The sequence below is a fragment of the Acipenser ruthenus genome, chromosome 14 (genome assembly GCF_902713425.1).
Source record: "Acipenser ruthenus chromosome 14, fAciRut3.2 maternal haplotype, whole genome shotgun sequence".
Taxonomy (NCBI): domain Eukaryota; kingdom Metazoa; phylum Chordata; class Actinopteri; order Acipenseriformes; family Acipenseridae; genus Acipenser; species Acipenser ruthenus.
Window position 1 is genome coordinate 33235511 of NC_081202.1, and position 16167 is coordinate 33251677.

A 16167-nucleotide genomic window follows, 5' to 3' on the forward strand; every position below is an offset into this window, starting at 1 on the left:
CACCTACTGTTAACGGAATGGCAGCGTTTAAACAATGGTACATCATGAGCCGAATGCCAGTAGGATTCCTGTCTCAAGATTCAATTTGGGTCAAGATTGAAAATGTTGTTGCACTTGCAGAAAAGCCTTTTAAAAGCTTTGTTTTTCTTTAACAAACGGAAGATCTAAGAATTAAGATGAGTGATTTTATGTATTTGGTGTGACCTATAATTCTAGCCTTCTGTGTCTGTATAAAGTCTGTTTCAATCCTTGTATTTTTTTTTTTGTATTAGAAGAAAGAGGTAATGAAGAGCAGACTGAAGAGCCTCCCAAACCTGTTGTCAATGAAGTGAAAGAGGATGATGCCTTTTATTCTACAAAGTAAGTGTGTGCAATGTTCTGCTGTGTCAGTGGGGATCATTCTTGGGATAACCACATTTTATTTTACTTCAGATTTGAAACAAAGATTCCTGAGATGATAGCTGTTCAGCATTTGCCAGGCAAAATATCTAGCCTGCAGTAGATTTATTTAACCAAAAAAGCTGAGAATCACTAGCAGATCAGATAGTTCCTTTTAAATAAAAAGCTGTTTTAGCTGTTGAATCATCACTTCTCCAAAGCATTTATTTCAATTTGTAACTAACTGTTGTATATTGCTGCTGCCAAAGATTTGATGTAATTAAAATAATAATCTTCTCTAAAACCAGTCCTTGTATTTAAATGTATTGGTCCTGACACTGGTTTTGTCGTGAACTTAACTGCTGTGGTGAAATTAACATAGTCTTTTAGAGCACCATTCCTGCTAAGGTGGTGTACAGGACCGAGATGCTATAATCTGCAGGTCCTTGACAGTGAAACAAAACAGATTTTTAACCCTGACCCTCCCAGCAGTTCAGTTTTCTGACACTCGAGATCCGTTCCAGTCTGGGCTTTTTTTCCCCACAGGTCCTACATTACTAAATTGACCCTGAGCAGTTTCAATTAACTATTTTAGGACATACTTGGAATGAAGACCTGGAAGCCGATGAATCTCGAGGGCCAGAGTTGTGTTGTGCACCTCTGCTTTGAGATTGGAGGGATGGATCAGTACATTAAAATGGAGAATATTGTTAGCTAGTTTTTATTTTGGTTTACTAAAATGCTGGGGTGTGTTATTTTTATTTAATAGATGTAAGCTGTTCTACAAGAAAGACAATGAATTTAAAGAGAAGGGTGTGGGCACGCTGCATCTGAAACAAGTAGCTGAACAAAAGACCCAACTGTTGGTGAGAGCGGACACCAATTTAGGTACATTTATTTAACTTCATGCAGTTTCTTTTTTTAAATCCCATCCTAAGCAGCTCACGTCACTTTCTCGGATATGCTGCTGGCATTCTCACACAGAGATTATGCTTCATTGTTCAAAACAGATTTGCATTTGTTTGTTCCAAATATAAACTGTCCTAGAATCTTAGAGCAGTGATCATGCTTTTGTTTTAAGGGGGTGGGGTTTGTAACGATTGCAAACACCGGGATTCCCTGCCACCAGTTGTTTACTCAAGCTTACAGGCAGTAGGACCTCCCCCCACCCCCCCAGACTACTTAAGGTTATCAAGCTAGAAATGCTGACCTACTTCAATCAGTTCTGGCCTGTTAAGATGACCGGTTCAGCTTCTAGTGATGGCAGCCTACAAAGTGCTGTTAAAATACATTAAAATTTCACTTTCAAGTAGGAATTCTGCAAAATCCTTTATATCCGCCACCCTGTTTACATATTTAAAAAAAAAAAAAAAAAACACCTCAATGCCTCATGATTTCCTTATTAGCCAGGCCCTGAGTTTTGGCACACGTGTGTGTGTGTGTAAGGCACACCACAGACCCCTGATTTATTGCTCTATTAAAGGCTGTATCCTGTAAATACATCCTGTAGATCATGATGGTCTAGTTTTTCATGATACTGCAAAGGCTTGAAATGTTGCCTGATCTGTGAATTCATATTAAATAAAATTATTAACATCTAAAATGCCGCCTTCCCTTTTTATTTAGGGAACATCTTGCTAAACATTCTGGTGCAGTCTTCAATGCCCTGCACAAGGATGGGAAAGAACAACGTCATGGTAGTGTGTGTCCCCAACCCCCCAGTGGATGAGAAGAGCCCAACCACACCCGTCCCGATGTTAATCCGGGTGAAAACTGCACAGGACGCCGACGAGCTGCACAAAATCATAATGGAAAAGAAGGCTGCATAGCATTCAGAGTGTGTGCAGAAATGTGGTCACTCGGCTGCTTTGAAAATCTTTTTTTCATCTGGTGGTCCTTTGGGTGGAGCGCAGTAAAAAAAATTGTGGAGTACTGTGTTTTTATATTGCTGTTGAGATCATTTAAGATATTTCAAAGAAATATATAATCTTCACATCCATCGTAATGAATGATAAACATTGTAGGACCTCCTTTTTACGCTGCATGCGTATTTTAGTTTAAGTAAAACTGGTCATCAAAACTGTGAACTGCAAATCCACTTTTTTCTCCTTTTTGATCTGAACCGTTCCTAGATGCACATTTTTGTTTTATTTTAATGTTGTCTGAAAGCCAGGCGGTCAGCGGATACAGGCTCATAGGATAGTGATGCTTAATTTTACACCTCTCCATTTGGGGGTGGGGGGGATAAACAAGGGAAAAGTTTGAGTGTACAGCAAGTGTTTTTAATTACTTACAAACTGTCTGCTAAGGACTTACCTGGACTGAGTAACATTCCAGTGAGTTTGTGCTGCTACCTTTTTAATCTTCAGTAAAAATAGATAGGGAAGGAAGAGTAGTAGCTGGGAAGATCCTGAGGCTTGTCCTTGGGAGTGATTAAGTTAATTAACCTTTTTACTACAGTGTTGTGCCAGGAGAATATTCTGAGGATTGGCTTAACATAAAATAGTTTACAGCTCAATGTGTTTTGTAATATGACAACATTATAATGCATTTTTGAAATTGACAAATTTGTCTAAAATGACTTTTGCTGGAGTATGCAGAGCTTGACTTTCAATTAATTTAGGGTGTAGTTAAATTTGAAATTTAGTCTCAAGTTTGCAATTCTATAGATATGTATGTATGTATGTATGTATGTATGTATGATCTCAACAAAAGCTATCAGGGTTTAACTATTTTTAAAAAAACTTGAATTACCAATTTTCAAAACTGTAAAATAAGGCATTTTTTACATTGTATATTTAAACAATGACTACATGTATTTATTCAATAGATGAAATTCCTCTTCCATGGCAAAACAGATTTTAACCTTTTCAGTCACCTTGCCAATATATTTATTTGGATTTACTAGTTCTGAAGAGTTCTGCTGTGCTTGTAGAATGACCGTGGTGAAAATGTAACCCTGAAATTGTTTGACTTCTCCACAACTTGTCTTAATGTTACGCTTTGTTGCAGATTTAAGTCTGCGTATTCGTCAGCTGTACTGCTAAAATGGATTTGATTGAATCTTAATAGTGTCTTTTGTATGCCTTTGTAGAAGTGGCCCACTGGTGTATTCATGCAAAGGTGCCCAAACAACTTTGTAAAAGTTATTTGGGTGATTTGGTAAATAAAACTATTACATTTACATGAAATGCGACCTTGTGATGTGCGATTCTTCCTTAACAAACGCTGTGCACTCCTGAAGTTCTCCTGTAGCTGGTCCCACCACAGAGGGGCTACAGAAGAGAAGGAGCAGGCACGTGAGGCTAGAGAGTGGAGGTAAGGCATGACCAGTCGGCCCGTAGAGGAGGGTAAGAGGGAGTGCAGGGAGACGCAAGGGATTGGAGACAAGAGGGCAGTGATGAAGAAAATGGTAGGCAAGAACAAGGGTCTTGAATGTGAACAGAGAGGTAGCCAGTGGAGGGTGCAAAATGGTTAGCATGAAAGTAGCAAGGGTGGGAGAATACTCTTGTAATTGTTTCATGTCTACATAATCCTTTCTATTGCAGTTTCTTACGTCAACATGTAAGGACAAGATCAAGATTGCTGTGAGTTGTGACTAGAAAGCTCTTCTTTTATTTAAGACTTCTGTTTCAGTCTTGTAATGTCACTTGGTGAAGTTAGTTTCTTTACAGGGTATTTGAACTATTTTATTAGCCAGTGTGCTGACCATTGGTTTTGTTTTATGAATATCCTTTCATTCACTCTTTTCCCCAGTTTAATACAGCGTAAACACAGCTTGGCTGTGTAAACTATGTATGGTGGTGATCAGTGTCTTATTTGTAGAGTACAAAAGTAATCTTAATAGGGTGCAAAGTACAGCTACTTATTTACAACTGTTAAGCATAACTTGAGTTAACGTATTCCTCTTTTTATCATCCACTGCCATTACAAAGTACCGGTATATTGGCTTCCTTCCGTCCTAAGGTACTGTTGTTGGGAATCTCAAACTTATTTATACTGGAGAGGTCTACTGAAATAGTGCTGGAGTAGTTTTAGCACCCAAGCCTTTCCTCCTTTTTTAAATTTTTTTTTTTTTTAATTATATTTGGTCGTTTGGATTAAAACTGGAAAAATGCCTGGTGGAGAGGAAAAACTACACAGGTACCTATGACCCTGAAGAAAAAAAATGAGCCTATTACAGAAGCAGGAGATGGTCTATTAAAAAAAATCACTAATGTACAGTGTGTTTACTGTTTACTGTAGCAGAATAAAATGTGAAGGGCTAAAAAATATCCTTACCAAGTTTGTGTTTTTCTAGATATGTATGTTGCAGTACTTGTTAGTGTCCACTGGAGGGCATTCTCCTTGTGTACATGTTACTAGTAGTTCCGGTTACTGGGGAGTGTCAGGTAGCCTCATTGCAGCTGTGCCAACAATTTCTTTTACAGAACAGGTGACAAATCTTGTGCAGTGGAAACAGAATGAGCTGTGTGTATTCAGTGGTTCCAGCCTAGTATTACAGGATATTACTGCAATGGATTACCAGTGAATAGGAGTTCATACTATTGCGATACCACTGGTGTGTGAAATATATGGACAATGTTAGCATCCGTTCCATTCTACATGTTAACAATTGTCCTTAAAAAAATAACCGCTGAATTCATGCTACATCTTCAAATACAGGGATATCTTCATCTAGTCAGTTACAGCGTGGCTAGCCAGAGAAACCGTTTTTGTGTAAATGAGCTGCCCTTCTCACACGTGAATGTCATACTAAAGGCACCCTGGACATGCTTCCTGTATTATATAAAATCTGCATCCCCCTGTTTCAGTCATGATGGGTAAGACAGCTGGCACACTTCTGTATCAAAGACTGTAAACTGATGTTTCAAGTGATGGAATTCAGATTTCCAGCTGGTAATCATTGAGTGGTGCAGTGGACTTTCTTAGTTTTCTTAGTCCATGTACACACTTTGGGGCCCATTTCAATTTAGGCTTAGCTTGGAAAAAGCAATTTATAAATACATGCATTAATTAAACAGAAAGAATGCAGAGATATTTTCTTTTGATTCAATTAACAAACCATTGATAGGACTTTTAAATAAAATGTCACCAAAGCCATTTGTTATTGTGTGACTTTCTAGTTTACAATTTAATTTAAATTTGTCCGTTAATGAAATAGTTTTGTACAGATGTGACAAAAACAGAAAATACATGAATGCACTTGAACATTGACTTAAAAAAAAAAAAATCAGCTCAACAAGTTTTTTTTTTTTTTTTCTCTTGTAATGTGTATTTTCATATACAAGTACAGAAAAAAGGCATACATGGTAGGAAATCATGAATGGACCTAACATGCACTTTGATTTTATTATTTCTTTAATGAATGTAAACGCAATACTCATCCCAAGATTAAAGCATCTGAATTATGTCTACCACAGTGTGGGATTCTCCTTTTTAAAATGTCCTTTTTATTTTGTTCAAAGTCGGCTTTTGCTAAAAAACACCAAGAAAAAAAAAACCTTTAAAGTCAAGTGTCAAAATACTTTAAAAGAGCACAAACGTACTGTAGCAGATTCTACAGAGCGAGCTTTGTTGCGTTCTCCGGATGAAAATGGAAGCTTGTTCCTGAACACGGAAAACACTTCATTAACTATTGTCCTGTATGCTGCTTGTTTTGAATTTTCTGGTGACTCAAGTCCTTACTGACTGTCTGTCTTTCATTATCCTTGTCAGTTGTTATTTTGTCCATATTACACCACAAAACTCATACTATAACATAATTAACAAAGAAAGTTCCCTTTTTTAGCAACTATTCACTTCCTGTGCTCCAGGATTTAAGCCCCATGTGTAAAGTTATCTGTGAAGCACAGGAGGGTCCAAATAACCGCTGCACAGGAAGTGAACCTGCTGTATAGCGTGGTCCAAACAATAGTGTTGAGCGCTTGTTTTTCTAACACAATTCACTGGTACAATTTTGTCGTTTCACACAATCTACAAAATCGAAATTGGAAGGCAGACTATAAAAATGGATATCTGTCCTGGAAAGAATTTGACTTCATACTGGAAAATGTTTTGGCACAGCAGCCATGGTTGCTGGGGACTGCATGTCCATTTTATCTGATCCTTCCTTGTACAGCAGGCTCATTGAAGACATTGAGAAAGACCTCTAAAAGTTTCTGACAGTGTTACTAAATTGAACTATAGAATGTTTACCCACTAAATGACTAAATATAACACTGAGTGTTTTAAAAGTAATGGTTGACTTTATAGTCCTAAGTGTCAAAAGAATCCGAAATATAGTCAATTTAGAATGTCCAAATACCTTCCCTCACCGCGACATTCCCCACAACAGAGTCAGTTGGAGGACAAAGGCCAGTCCTGCAGGTGTCTGCTTCACCTCACCGGGCATCTAACCAGTAAAGAAGAAAAAAAAAAAAAAACAGTCCCTGCTCGTTTTAATACCCACGTTTATACTCTGCCTTTTAATTGTGAATTCAGTTTATACATAACAAGAAACGGGAGTCAAGTCATTCTGGAAGTTTCACTTTTTGTATCAAATCCCTCTCACAGGACAAGCAAAGGACCTGAAGACCTTTACCATACTCTTTATACACAAGAGGATTAGAACTGGCCTCCCCTTTCACCATATCTTACAACCATATGAGGAAATGGAAAAAACAAACATGAGATTTTATTAAAAGCCGAGACAGAAACAGAGATTCTGCCAAAGCAGCAGAACCCTTGACGAGCTCAGGGCCAGTCTGGAAATCCTCTATTAACATGGAAGGCATTCCATCTGGCTCTTCTTTAAATCCTCAACACATTCTCTATCGCTTATATATATATATATATATATATATATATATAGAGAGAGAGAGAGAGAGAGATCAGAACATACTGTTCAAGTAAACATGGTTTGATGTTGTTCGTAAAGCCTTATAGTTTTGATTTCTGAAGCTGCCTCCTCTAGAAGAAGACGTCTTCTGAGTCCGGAGAGAAAGCATGTCTCGTTTGCACACCCTGCGGGACGTGGGACTGAAGAAGGCAGAAAGAGGCACTTTTTGATTGGCTGGTTTGTTTTTTTGTTTTTTTGTTCTTTCCCTTTGTAGTTCTCTTTCCAGACACTAGGTGGTAGTGTTGTCTGTCTCTGGGAGGCACTTGGCAGTGAGGTTCCAAGACAGGGCCTTCTCTTTTGCTAGATCATCAAGATCGGTTTCTGTCGCACTTCTAGAATATCTGAAGAGACAAGACAGGAAAGGAGAAGATTTGAAAAGGGCAGTTTCACATTTTGAAGATTTCACTTGTGTTTTTATATAGAAGAGAACTACAATAATGTAGCTGAAATAGCCTGTTGCCCAAAAGGTGTTCCACGTGGCCCTATAAAATAAATGGCTTGCATATCATCAGATATAAATATTTGACTATTGATACAGAGAATTCAAAAACAGCAAACAGCTCATCAATCACTAGAAACACTTAATGAAGAGAAGCCACTACTAAACAGAAAAGTCACTATTTTAATAATTAGCTGTATGTATTAGCTTCCCAACGTTTCAGTATGCTTAACATGCCAGGCATCATGGTATCTAGTCTATTCATCCATTTATTTTCTTTTATTCTTCTCTACTGTACATTATCTAATTTTATTTTTTCTAAAACAACAAACTTTAGGTCATCCATGGTGTGTCTGTTCCTTAAGTGCTGAACTATTGGTTCATTTACTTTATTTGTTATATTTGATAGGTGGTTCTGTATTCTTTTATATAATGATGTACCTGCCTTTCCTACATATTTTATTTTATTACATTTTATGCAAAATATACCATATACAAGGTTGCTATCCTTGCATGACGAATTTTTTAAAGACTGATTTTTTCTTTATTTGCGATTTCACTTTTATCTTTACCAATATATTTTCACACTTTACATGTGCTTTTACAGATTTCAATGTCCCTTAATGTATCTGCGATCCCTTTATGTTTAATGTGGACTAAAATGTACAGCCAAATTTGCATCCCTTCTAAAAGCTACAAATCGGTGCTTTCAGAAATATTTTTTTCATTTTTTCTATAGGTAAATGCTTCCAAACTATTTTTGAAATGTCGGTTAATAATTTAGAATATGTAATTATTAATGGTACTCTCTTAACCCTCTCTTCCCTTTTCTTATAATCAAGTAGTTCATTCCTATTGAGTTTGTCAACTTTTCTCAATTCTCTTTCAGTAATTTGTTCTTAAGATTTATTTTTAATTCTTTTCTGTTTTTTGTAGTCATTTTCATCACAACAGATTCTTTTTATCCTTATACCCAGTCCTTTAGGAATTGCTCTTTTAGTACAGATAGGATGTGCAGATGACACATGTAGGTACTGATACATATCAGTAGGTTTCGACTAAAGATCTGTTTTAATAGATCCTTGATCAAGTTTAACCAAGGAGTCTAAGAATTCAATTTCAGATTTTGTCCACCTTAAATCCACCAATATGTTAGGGTGGATCTCATTTGCTAAATTTATGAAACTTTACAAGAGATTCTTCTCCATGTGTCCAAATATGTCATCCACAAATCTTATGTATTCTAATGGTTTCTTGTCTAGTTTACTCCCATTTGCCCATATACGTGCTTGCAAAATGCATACCTAATTTTGAGCCTACTGCTGTGCCATCATTCTGTTTGTAACTTCTATTGCCAAATGTAAAATAACTATTTTTTAAAACTATCTTGATCGTATTTAATATTTCTTCCGTAGGTATCATGTTCTTATCTACTCTATTTTCCAGTGCCTCTTTACATGCTTCATATTTATATGAATTCTAACTTAATATGAATACTAACTTTCAACACAGCAAATACTCTGGTATATCTTTGTGTTCACTCTTTTAATTAAAGCAGATTATATTGCTTGACTAAACCACAGAAATGAGTGTTTTATTATTATTTATTTCTTAGCAGACGCCCTTATCCAGGGCGACTTACAATTGTTACAAGATATCATATTATTTTTACATACAATTACCCATTTATACAGCTGGGTTTTTACTGGAGCAATCTAGGTAAAGTTCCTTGCTCAAGGGTACAACAGCAGTGTCCTCCCTCCGGTCAAGAGTCCAGAGCCCTAACCACTACTCCACACTGCTGCCCCACTAGCAGGCATTCACTGGTAGGTAATGACCTGAAATGTTGCATCATGATTAGCAGAGACAGTGTCCAGTGTTCTATTAGGTTTCTAATGTCAGAGTTCTATTGTAGGTGAAGATATATATGGGAGCTATAGAAATGGGGAAGCACAGAAGGTGATATTTGACCTGTGTGTAACGATGTTCAGGAGCAGATTGTAGACTGCAGAAGAAACATTTCTTATTGGAACTAAACTGAGTGGAAATACAAGGAAGATACTGTGGGCAGTGAATTACAGAACGATCTAGAACGCACAACTTTATGTGAACACGGCCTAACCATTAACAGAATCTTGGTTTTTGTTTTATACATTCCATATAATATATCTGAGTTCCGATGTCTTTACTCCCTAGTTTAGATTCTGGTGATGTGATATACAGACGTGCTCAAATTTGTTGGTACCCCTCCACAAAAAACGAAGAATGCACAATTTTCTCTGAAATAACTTGAAACTGACAAAAGTAATTGGCATCCACCATTGTTTATTCCATATTTAATAGAAATCAGACTTTGCTTTTGATTTTTATTCAACATAATACTGTAAATAATAAAACAAATGAAAATGGCATGGACAAAAATGATGGGACCGCTAACCTAATATTTTGTTGCACAACCTTTAGAGGCAATCACTGCAATCAAACGTTTTCTGTAGCTCTCAATGAGACTTCTGCACCTGTTAACAGGTAGTTTGGCCCACTCTTCCTGAGCAAACTGCTCCAGCTGTCTCAGTTTTGATGGGTGCCTTCTCCAGACTGCAAGTTTCAGCTCTTTCCATAGATGTTCGATAGGATTCAGATCAGGACTCATAGAAGTCCACTTCAGAATAGTCCAATGTTTTGTTCTTATCCATTCTTGGGTGCTTTTAGCTGTGTGTTTTGGGTCATTATCCTGTTGGAGGACCCATGACCTGCGACTGAGACAGAGCTTTCTGACACTGGGCAGTACGTTTTGCTCCAGAATGCCTTGATAGTCTTGAGATTTCATTGTGCCCTGCACAGATTCAAGGCACCCTGTGCCAGGCGCAGCAAAGCAGCCCCAAAACATAACCGAGCCTCCTCCGTGTTTCACTGTAGGTATGGTGTTCCTTTCTTTGAAAGCTTCATTTTTTCGTCTGTGAACATAGAGCTGATGTGACTTGCCAAAAAGCTCCAGTTTTGACTCATCTGTCCAAAGGACATTCTCCCAGGAGGATTGTGTGTCAATATGGATTTTAGCAAATTCCAGTCTTGCTTTTTTATGTTTTTCTGTCAAAAGTGGAGTCCTCCTGGGTCTTCTTCCATGGAGCCCACTTTCACTCAAAAAGCGACGGATGGTGCGATCAGAAACTGACGTACCTTCACCTTGGAGTTCAGCTTGTATCTCTTTGGCAGTTATCCTTGGTTATTTTTCTACCATTCGCACTATCCTTCTGTTCAATCTGGGGTCGATTTTCCTCTTGCGGCCACGCCCAGGGAGGCTGGCTACAGTTCCATGGACCTTAAACTTCTTAATAATATTTGCAACTGTTGTCACAGGAACATCAAGCTGCTTGGAGATGGTCTTGTGGCCTTTACCTTTACCATGCTTGTCTATTACTTTCTTTCTGATCTCCTCAGACAACTCTCTCCTTTGCTTTCTCTGGTCCATGTTCAGTGTGGTGCACACAATGATACCAAACAGCACAGTGACTACTTTTCTCCATTTAAATAGGTTGAAAGACTGATTATAAGATTGGAGACATGTGTGATACTAATTAAAGAAACTAATTAGTTTGAAATATCACTATAATCCAATTATTTATTATCTTTTCTAAGGGGTACCAACAAATGTGTCCAGGCCATTTTAGAATATCTTTGTAGAATAAGCAATAATTCATCTCTTTTCACAGCTTCTTTGCTTTATTCTATGACATACCAAAGGCATGCAAGTATACATGATAAAATAGCTTTTCATTTCATCACTTTTCAGGAGGAATGAAGCATTATTTCAATGAGCTGTAAGGGTACCAACAAATTTGAGCACGTCTGTATAACATGGTCTCTAAAAGCCTATTGATGAAACTAGATGTTTTATACCATTCTGCAATAAGATCTGTCCCCATTGTGAGCTTTACAATTGGATTTATTGGCCCTCTCTACATACAAGGCGACTGAAGCACTGCTCTGTCTTAATCTAGCGAACCTTCATTGGGAAAACGCCTGCTTACTTGTATAGTTTACTGGAGCTCTCCTCTTCACTGCACAACTTAAGATCCAGTAAACGTATTAAAATAGTTGTTCCCATGCAGGGTATCAACAGTTTTTGGTTGTCACTCATTTCAGTTTGCAGCAGCCAATGACTGGAATGAGTTTCAACAAAACTTCAAATTAGAACAGTTCTTATCTGGGGTTGCTTTTAGCTGTAGGGTCGACCCATTGCTGACTGACATCTGTGCCTGCTAAGTTGCTAGTTTTATGTTTGATGTTTTATGATTAATTATGTGTTTTTTACTTATTCTACTTATTTATTGAGTTTGATGTTGTTTGTTGTGGTGGTGTGAGCCTCTTGCCAGGTCGTCATTGTAAGTGAGAATTTGTCCTCAATTGAAAAGTTTTGATTGATTGATATGAAATGGAGGCTGGTGAGATTCCGAGGGCTTCTTACCTGCTGTGATGCGATGCAGAGGCAGCGTGACGTACGTGAGGTGTGCATAGAGTAGGAAGTACTCCTCCATCCTATTGAGCTTCAGCCAGGAGCCCACCAGAGAGCGGCCCGTGCCTGACAGAGAGCGTGACCGCAGGTTAGTGGCGTTGTGGAGATCTGAGAAAGAATAAGGGAGGCGTCTTAGGATACATGAGAGGGGAAGCTGAAAGGGATCAGAACAAGTGAAGGGTGCAGCGCACTGAGGTACACGGGAGAGGGGAAGCTGGAAGGGATCAGAGGAAGAAAGGGGGGCAGTGCACTGAGATACACAGGAGAGGGGAAGCTGGAAGGGAAGGCAGATTAAATCGCTTTCAAAGACAGCTGTTAATTGAGGCCACTGAGATACAGTTTTTTTAATTAATAATTATTATTCAAACACAAATAGAAAACAAACCAAATTGTTCAAATTAATAGGGTAACCAAGTCTTCTGTGAAGCTCTGTTTCAAAAGCAGCTTTAGAAGGATACCATCTGTTAAAAGCTGCTGCTGTGTCTCTGAGAAAATGCAGCACTCTGCTGTTTTTAAATGTTACCTCAACCTTGGAACCGACCTCCACGACAAATTATGCCCTTGCCTGCTACCAAAGTCACTTCCCATGTCACACTGCATACGGATGGATATTTGAATATTCTTTCAATTTTATTTAGCTGGAAAAAGTGCTACACATTAGTACTGTGTTACAGTAAGAAAGTTAAACCCAGAATGCCACCACTTTACTGAACCTTAAGAAACAAAAGAACAGAAAGACGATCTCTTCCATGCAGTTAAACGGGGGGTTAATTTATTTGTCTGTTAATGTAATTACCGATCTAACGTGGTGGTTCACATGGTTACGGTTATACTAATTCATACACATTGAGTTTCAGGGTTAGAAACTGATCCAAAGTGGCACATCGCTACATGGCGCAGGCACTTCTTTAAAGGCATGAGCTAATCAGACTGTGTTACATGTATCTATGACAGGTAACTGGAACAGAAAATCTCAAAGGAAAGCACCTTGAACACAGCATTTGAGTAATTGTGATGAGAAGTACTCTGAATGATAAGAAACCCCACGGAAAGGTAAGATCCCTGTTCACCTGCTCTTGAATATTTCCCCCAGCGCTAGTCTATCTCGTGTCCCTGCCTGGCACTGACCTCCGCTGTCTTCGTTTTCTCTCAAGAACTCCTCGCTATCGTTGGCGGAGTGGGATTTCTTCATCTCGGCGATCCTGTTGCGGGGAATCTTGCGTCTCAGGGACGGAGAGAAGAAGGACGGCCGGTTGTTCCTCTCTGGAGTGGGAGGGGTACTGAAGGAAGTCACCTGGAATTGAACAGGGAATAATGCAAGATTGATACACAGTAATCAATCTTATCCAAACTAACTGGGCTCAGGGGGTGTTTGGATAATCAAATTGTTCTGATAATTGAATTGTGACAGTGGCATTTTTTTTTTTTTGTTTTTACATGACTTTCTCAATCAAGAAACCTCGTAAAAATATATAATTCAACCCTTTTACCTGTAAATATATAACCTATAGCACTGCACTGTTCTGTAAATACCAGAGATTGAGGGCTGAAGAGCGTATTTTCTTTGCTATCAGGGCAGAAGAGCAGAGCGCACAACAAGACTAGTTAACAAGGGGCTATTCACATATAAGAGGTGTTTGAATATTCAAAGTTTTACTGTACTATATATGCAAACTGATGAATACTCTCCAACTAGTGCTAAAGAATGGCCTGGCTAAGTTTACAATTCAAAATAAAACTCAAACAAAAGAAAACACAGTATTTAGGAAATAAAAAGCCATGCCTTTTGAAAAGCAACAGTACTGTAGCACTCCAATCTAGATGTAGGTCTGCATAAGAAATGTGTTTTAATGCTAGTGTAGCCTAACAGTCGTGGTTTGGTGGCACAGCACTGACCCGCTCGTGTACAGGAGAGTCTGAGTCCTCCTCAGTGCCGTAGGGAGACGTGTCGCCGGTCGGCACTCGACTCACTGCCATCTCCGCGTGGCCCTTCCCCTGGGGCCCCTTCATGCGCACAAACTCCATGTTGTTGTACTTGTAAAACCCGAAGGACATCCGCTGAGCCATTTTCGCTGCTACGCTAACCTGCACAGGAAACACAAAGAATAGACGCTCAAGAGTAAGTAGCTTTCGTTTTTCCCCTTACCTTTCCATGCTGTTTGCAGCCTCTCGGAGTGGTTTGCATTGCAGTTGCTCAAATACTGTTGGGTTTGTGTTTGTTTGTCTGCATTAAGATGCTTTCGTCAAAGTTTAGGAGCTTCTCTTCAGGTGTAGTTGCCTGGCAGAGGTACAGCATTTGTAACACACTGTAGGCTAGACCAGACAAATTGCCCTTATAGTGTAGATGAGCCAGCATTTAGAAACATGACACTTTAAATCCAGTTTTGTTTTTTTAGCTGGCAACACACAGCTGGCCCTTACATATAAAAAGACACATTAGCTGATCTAGTGTACATGATATATGTCTATGGGCAGCAGTGTGGAGTAGTGGTTAGGGCTCTGGACTCTTGACCGGAGGGTCGTGGGTTCAATCCCAGGTGGGGGACACTGCTGCTGTACCCTTGAGCAAGGTACTTTACCTAGATTACTCCAGTAAAAACCCAACTGTATAAATGGGTAATTTTATGTAAAAATAATGTGATATCTTGTAACAATTGTAAGTCGCCCTGGATAAGGACGTCTGCTAAGAAATAAATAATAATAATGGCAGACAACTAGAGCTGTGGAGCAGATCCATAACTCATAAGCTATAACAATGCATGTAAGATGTATTGGACCTTTCCTATCTTCCCAGATCACTTGTAATAACTGTCAGTACTTTTTTGGCTTTATGAACTGCTTCGGGCAACTCTGATCTCTCCCGAAGCTTGGTGGTGTCAGCGTTCTTCCTGGTCAGGTAGCAGCAGGGATTCTCAATAAGCCAGTAGGTGCACCTTTTACAGACAGTAGCTGCTCAGGTTGTTAGCATACAGGCTATAGCAGTGCAAAGGCTATTTATTACGTTATTCATTATTTTATTACAGTAAAGGTACTGTAATAATAATAATAATGACAACTATTAACTATTAAACTATCAAGCAACTTTGAAAAACATCCCTAAAATCTTTCTATATATTGTGGCAGCAAGAAATAAAACACTTTTCTTTTTAGTTTTTTTTTTTTATAAATGTGTATGGTTGTAATTATTAAGGCTACAACATTATAACTTTCTCTTCGACTAGAGTATGTGTAGACTAGTCATTCTCTTTTCTAATTTATTTTACTAAAAGGACCACAGGTCTTGAAAACGCACCTTTTAAAAAAACTGTTTGCAAATGTTTATAACAAACATGATACAAAGTAATGATATTGTTACTAGTCATTTAAAAAACAGCTGGTCTGAGTGGCAGTATATGAATGACAGGCTACTTCTATTGCGGTGAGCAGGTTAATCTTGATTCCTGTAGTCTTTTGAAAACAAGTCGGTCTTATTTTTAAATAAAACTCTGATGGCGGACATTTTATTTTCAGGACCTAAATCGAAAATACATGAAGAATTCGTTCAGACAACCCAGCAGGAGGTGGGTCTCTCTGAAATGGGAATAAGGAGAGAACAGCAAAACACAGCAGGGAAACTATGATACTGGATCTTTAACACAAACTAGTCTAAAAACAACAACGCAATATTGAGGTATTTCAATAATAACCATGTTGAACGATTTAAGGAATTGAAATGCAGCAGGTCACATTTGAAGTTTAAGGGTCTAAGGGCCCCATGTACTATATAAGATTAGATTAAAGAGCAAACCTGGTATCTCATAAACAATACAATACAATACAAATACATTTTTATATAGCACCCTCCCTTCACACCATGGCATCCCAGAGTGCTGTACAAAATGAAAAAAAGAAGAGAGCTCACATGTACAATACACTCCAGCTACAACCAATTATATAAAAGCACATTCAAAAAAGTAT

General features: G+C 38.3%; 2 protein-coding genes across 4 annotated transcripts in view; one reads left to right on the forward strand and one right to left on the reverse strand.

The window, feature by feature from the left end:
- The window catches only part of LOC117419842 (nuclear pore complex protein Nup50-like), a 29871-nt gene extending 26302 nt beyond the window's left edge, over nucleotides 1-3569 (forward strand). Inside the window, exons 6-8 of one of the 2 annotated variants that reach the window (XM_034033110.3) lie at nucleotides 276-360; nucleotides 1148-1266; nucleotides 2005-3569. In XM_034033110.3, the coding sequence (XP_033889001.1) occupies nucleotides 276-360; nucleotides 1148-1266; nucleotides 2005-2207 (407 nt within the window). In that variant the 3' untranslated portion in view covers nucleotides 2208-3569. Of the gene's footprint in view, nucleotides 1-272; nucleotides 361-1147; nucleotides 1267-2004 lie in introns of both variants that reach the window. The other variant, XM_034033108.3, reaches the window with a different exon arrangement.
- Nucleotides 3570-5721: 2152 nt separating this feature from the next.
- LOC117419843 (uncharacterized protein KIAA0930 homolog) overlaps nucleotides 5722-16167 on the reverse strand; it is a 71419-nt gene continuing 60973 nt past the window's right edge. For both annotated transcript variants that reach the window (XM_034033112.3, XM_058986404.1), the window contains 4 exons: nucleotides 14107-14295; nucleotides 13339-13504; nucleotides 12163-12318; nucleotides 5722-7599 (listed from right to left, as the gene is read on the reverse strand). In XM_034033112.3, the coding sequence (XP_033889003.1) occupies nucleotides 7559-7599; nucleotides 12163-12318; nucleotides 13339-13504; nucleotides 14107-14295 (552 nt within the window). In that variant the 3' untranslated portion in view covers nucleotides 5722-7558. The remainder of the gene's footprint in view (nucleotides 7600-12162; nucleotides 12319-13338; nucleotides 13505-14106; nucleotides 14296-16167) is intronic.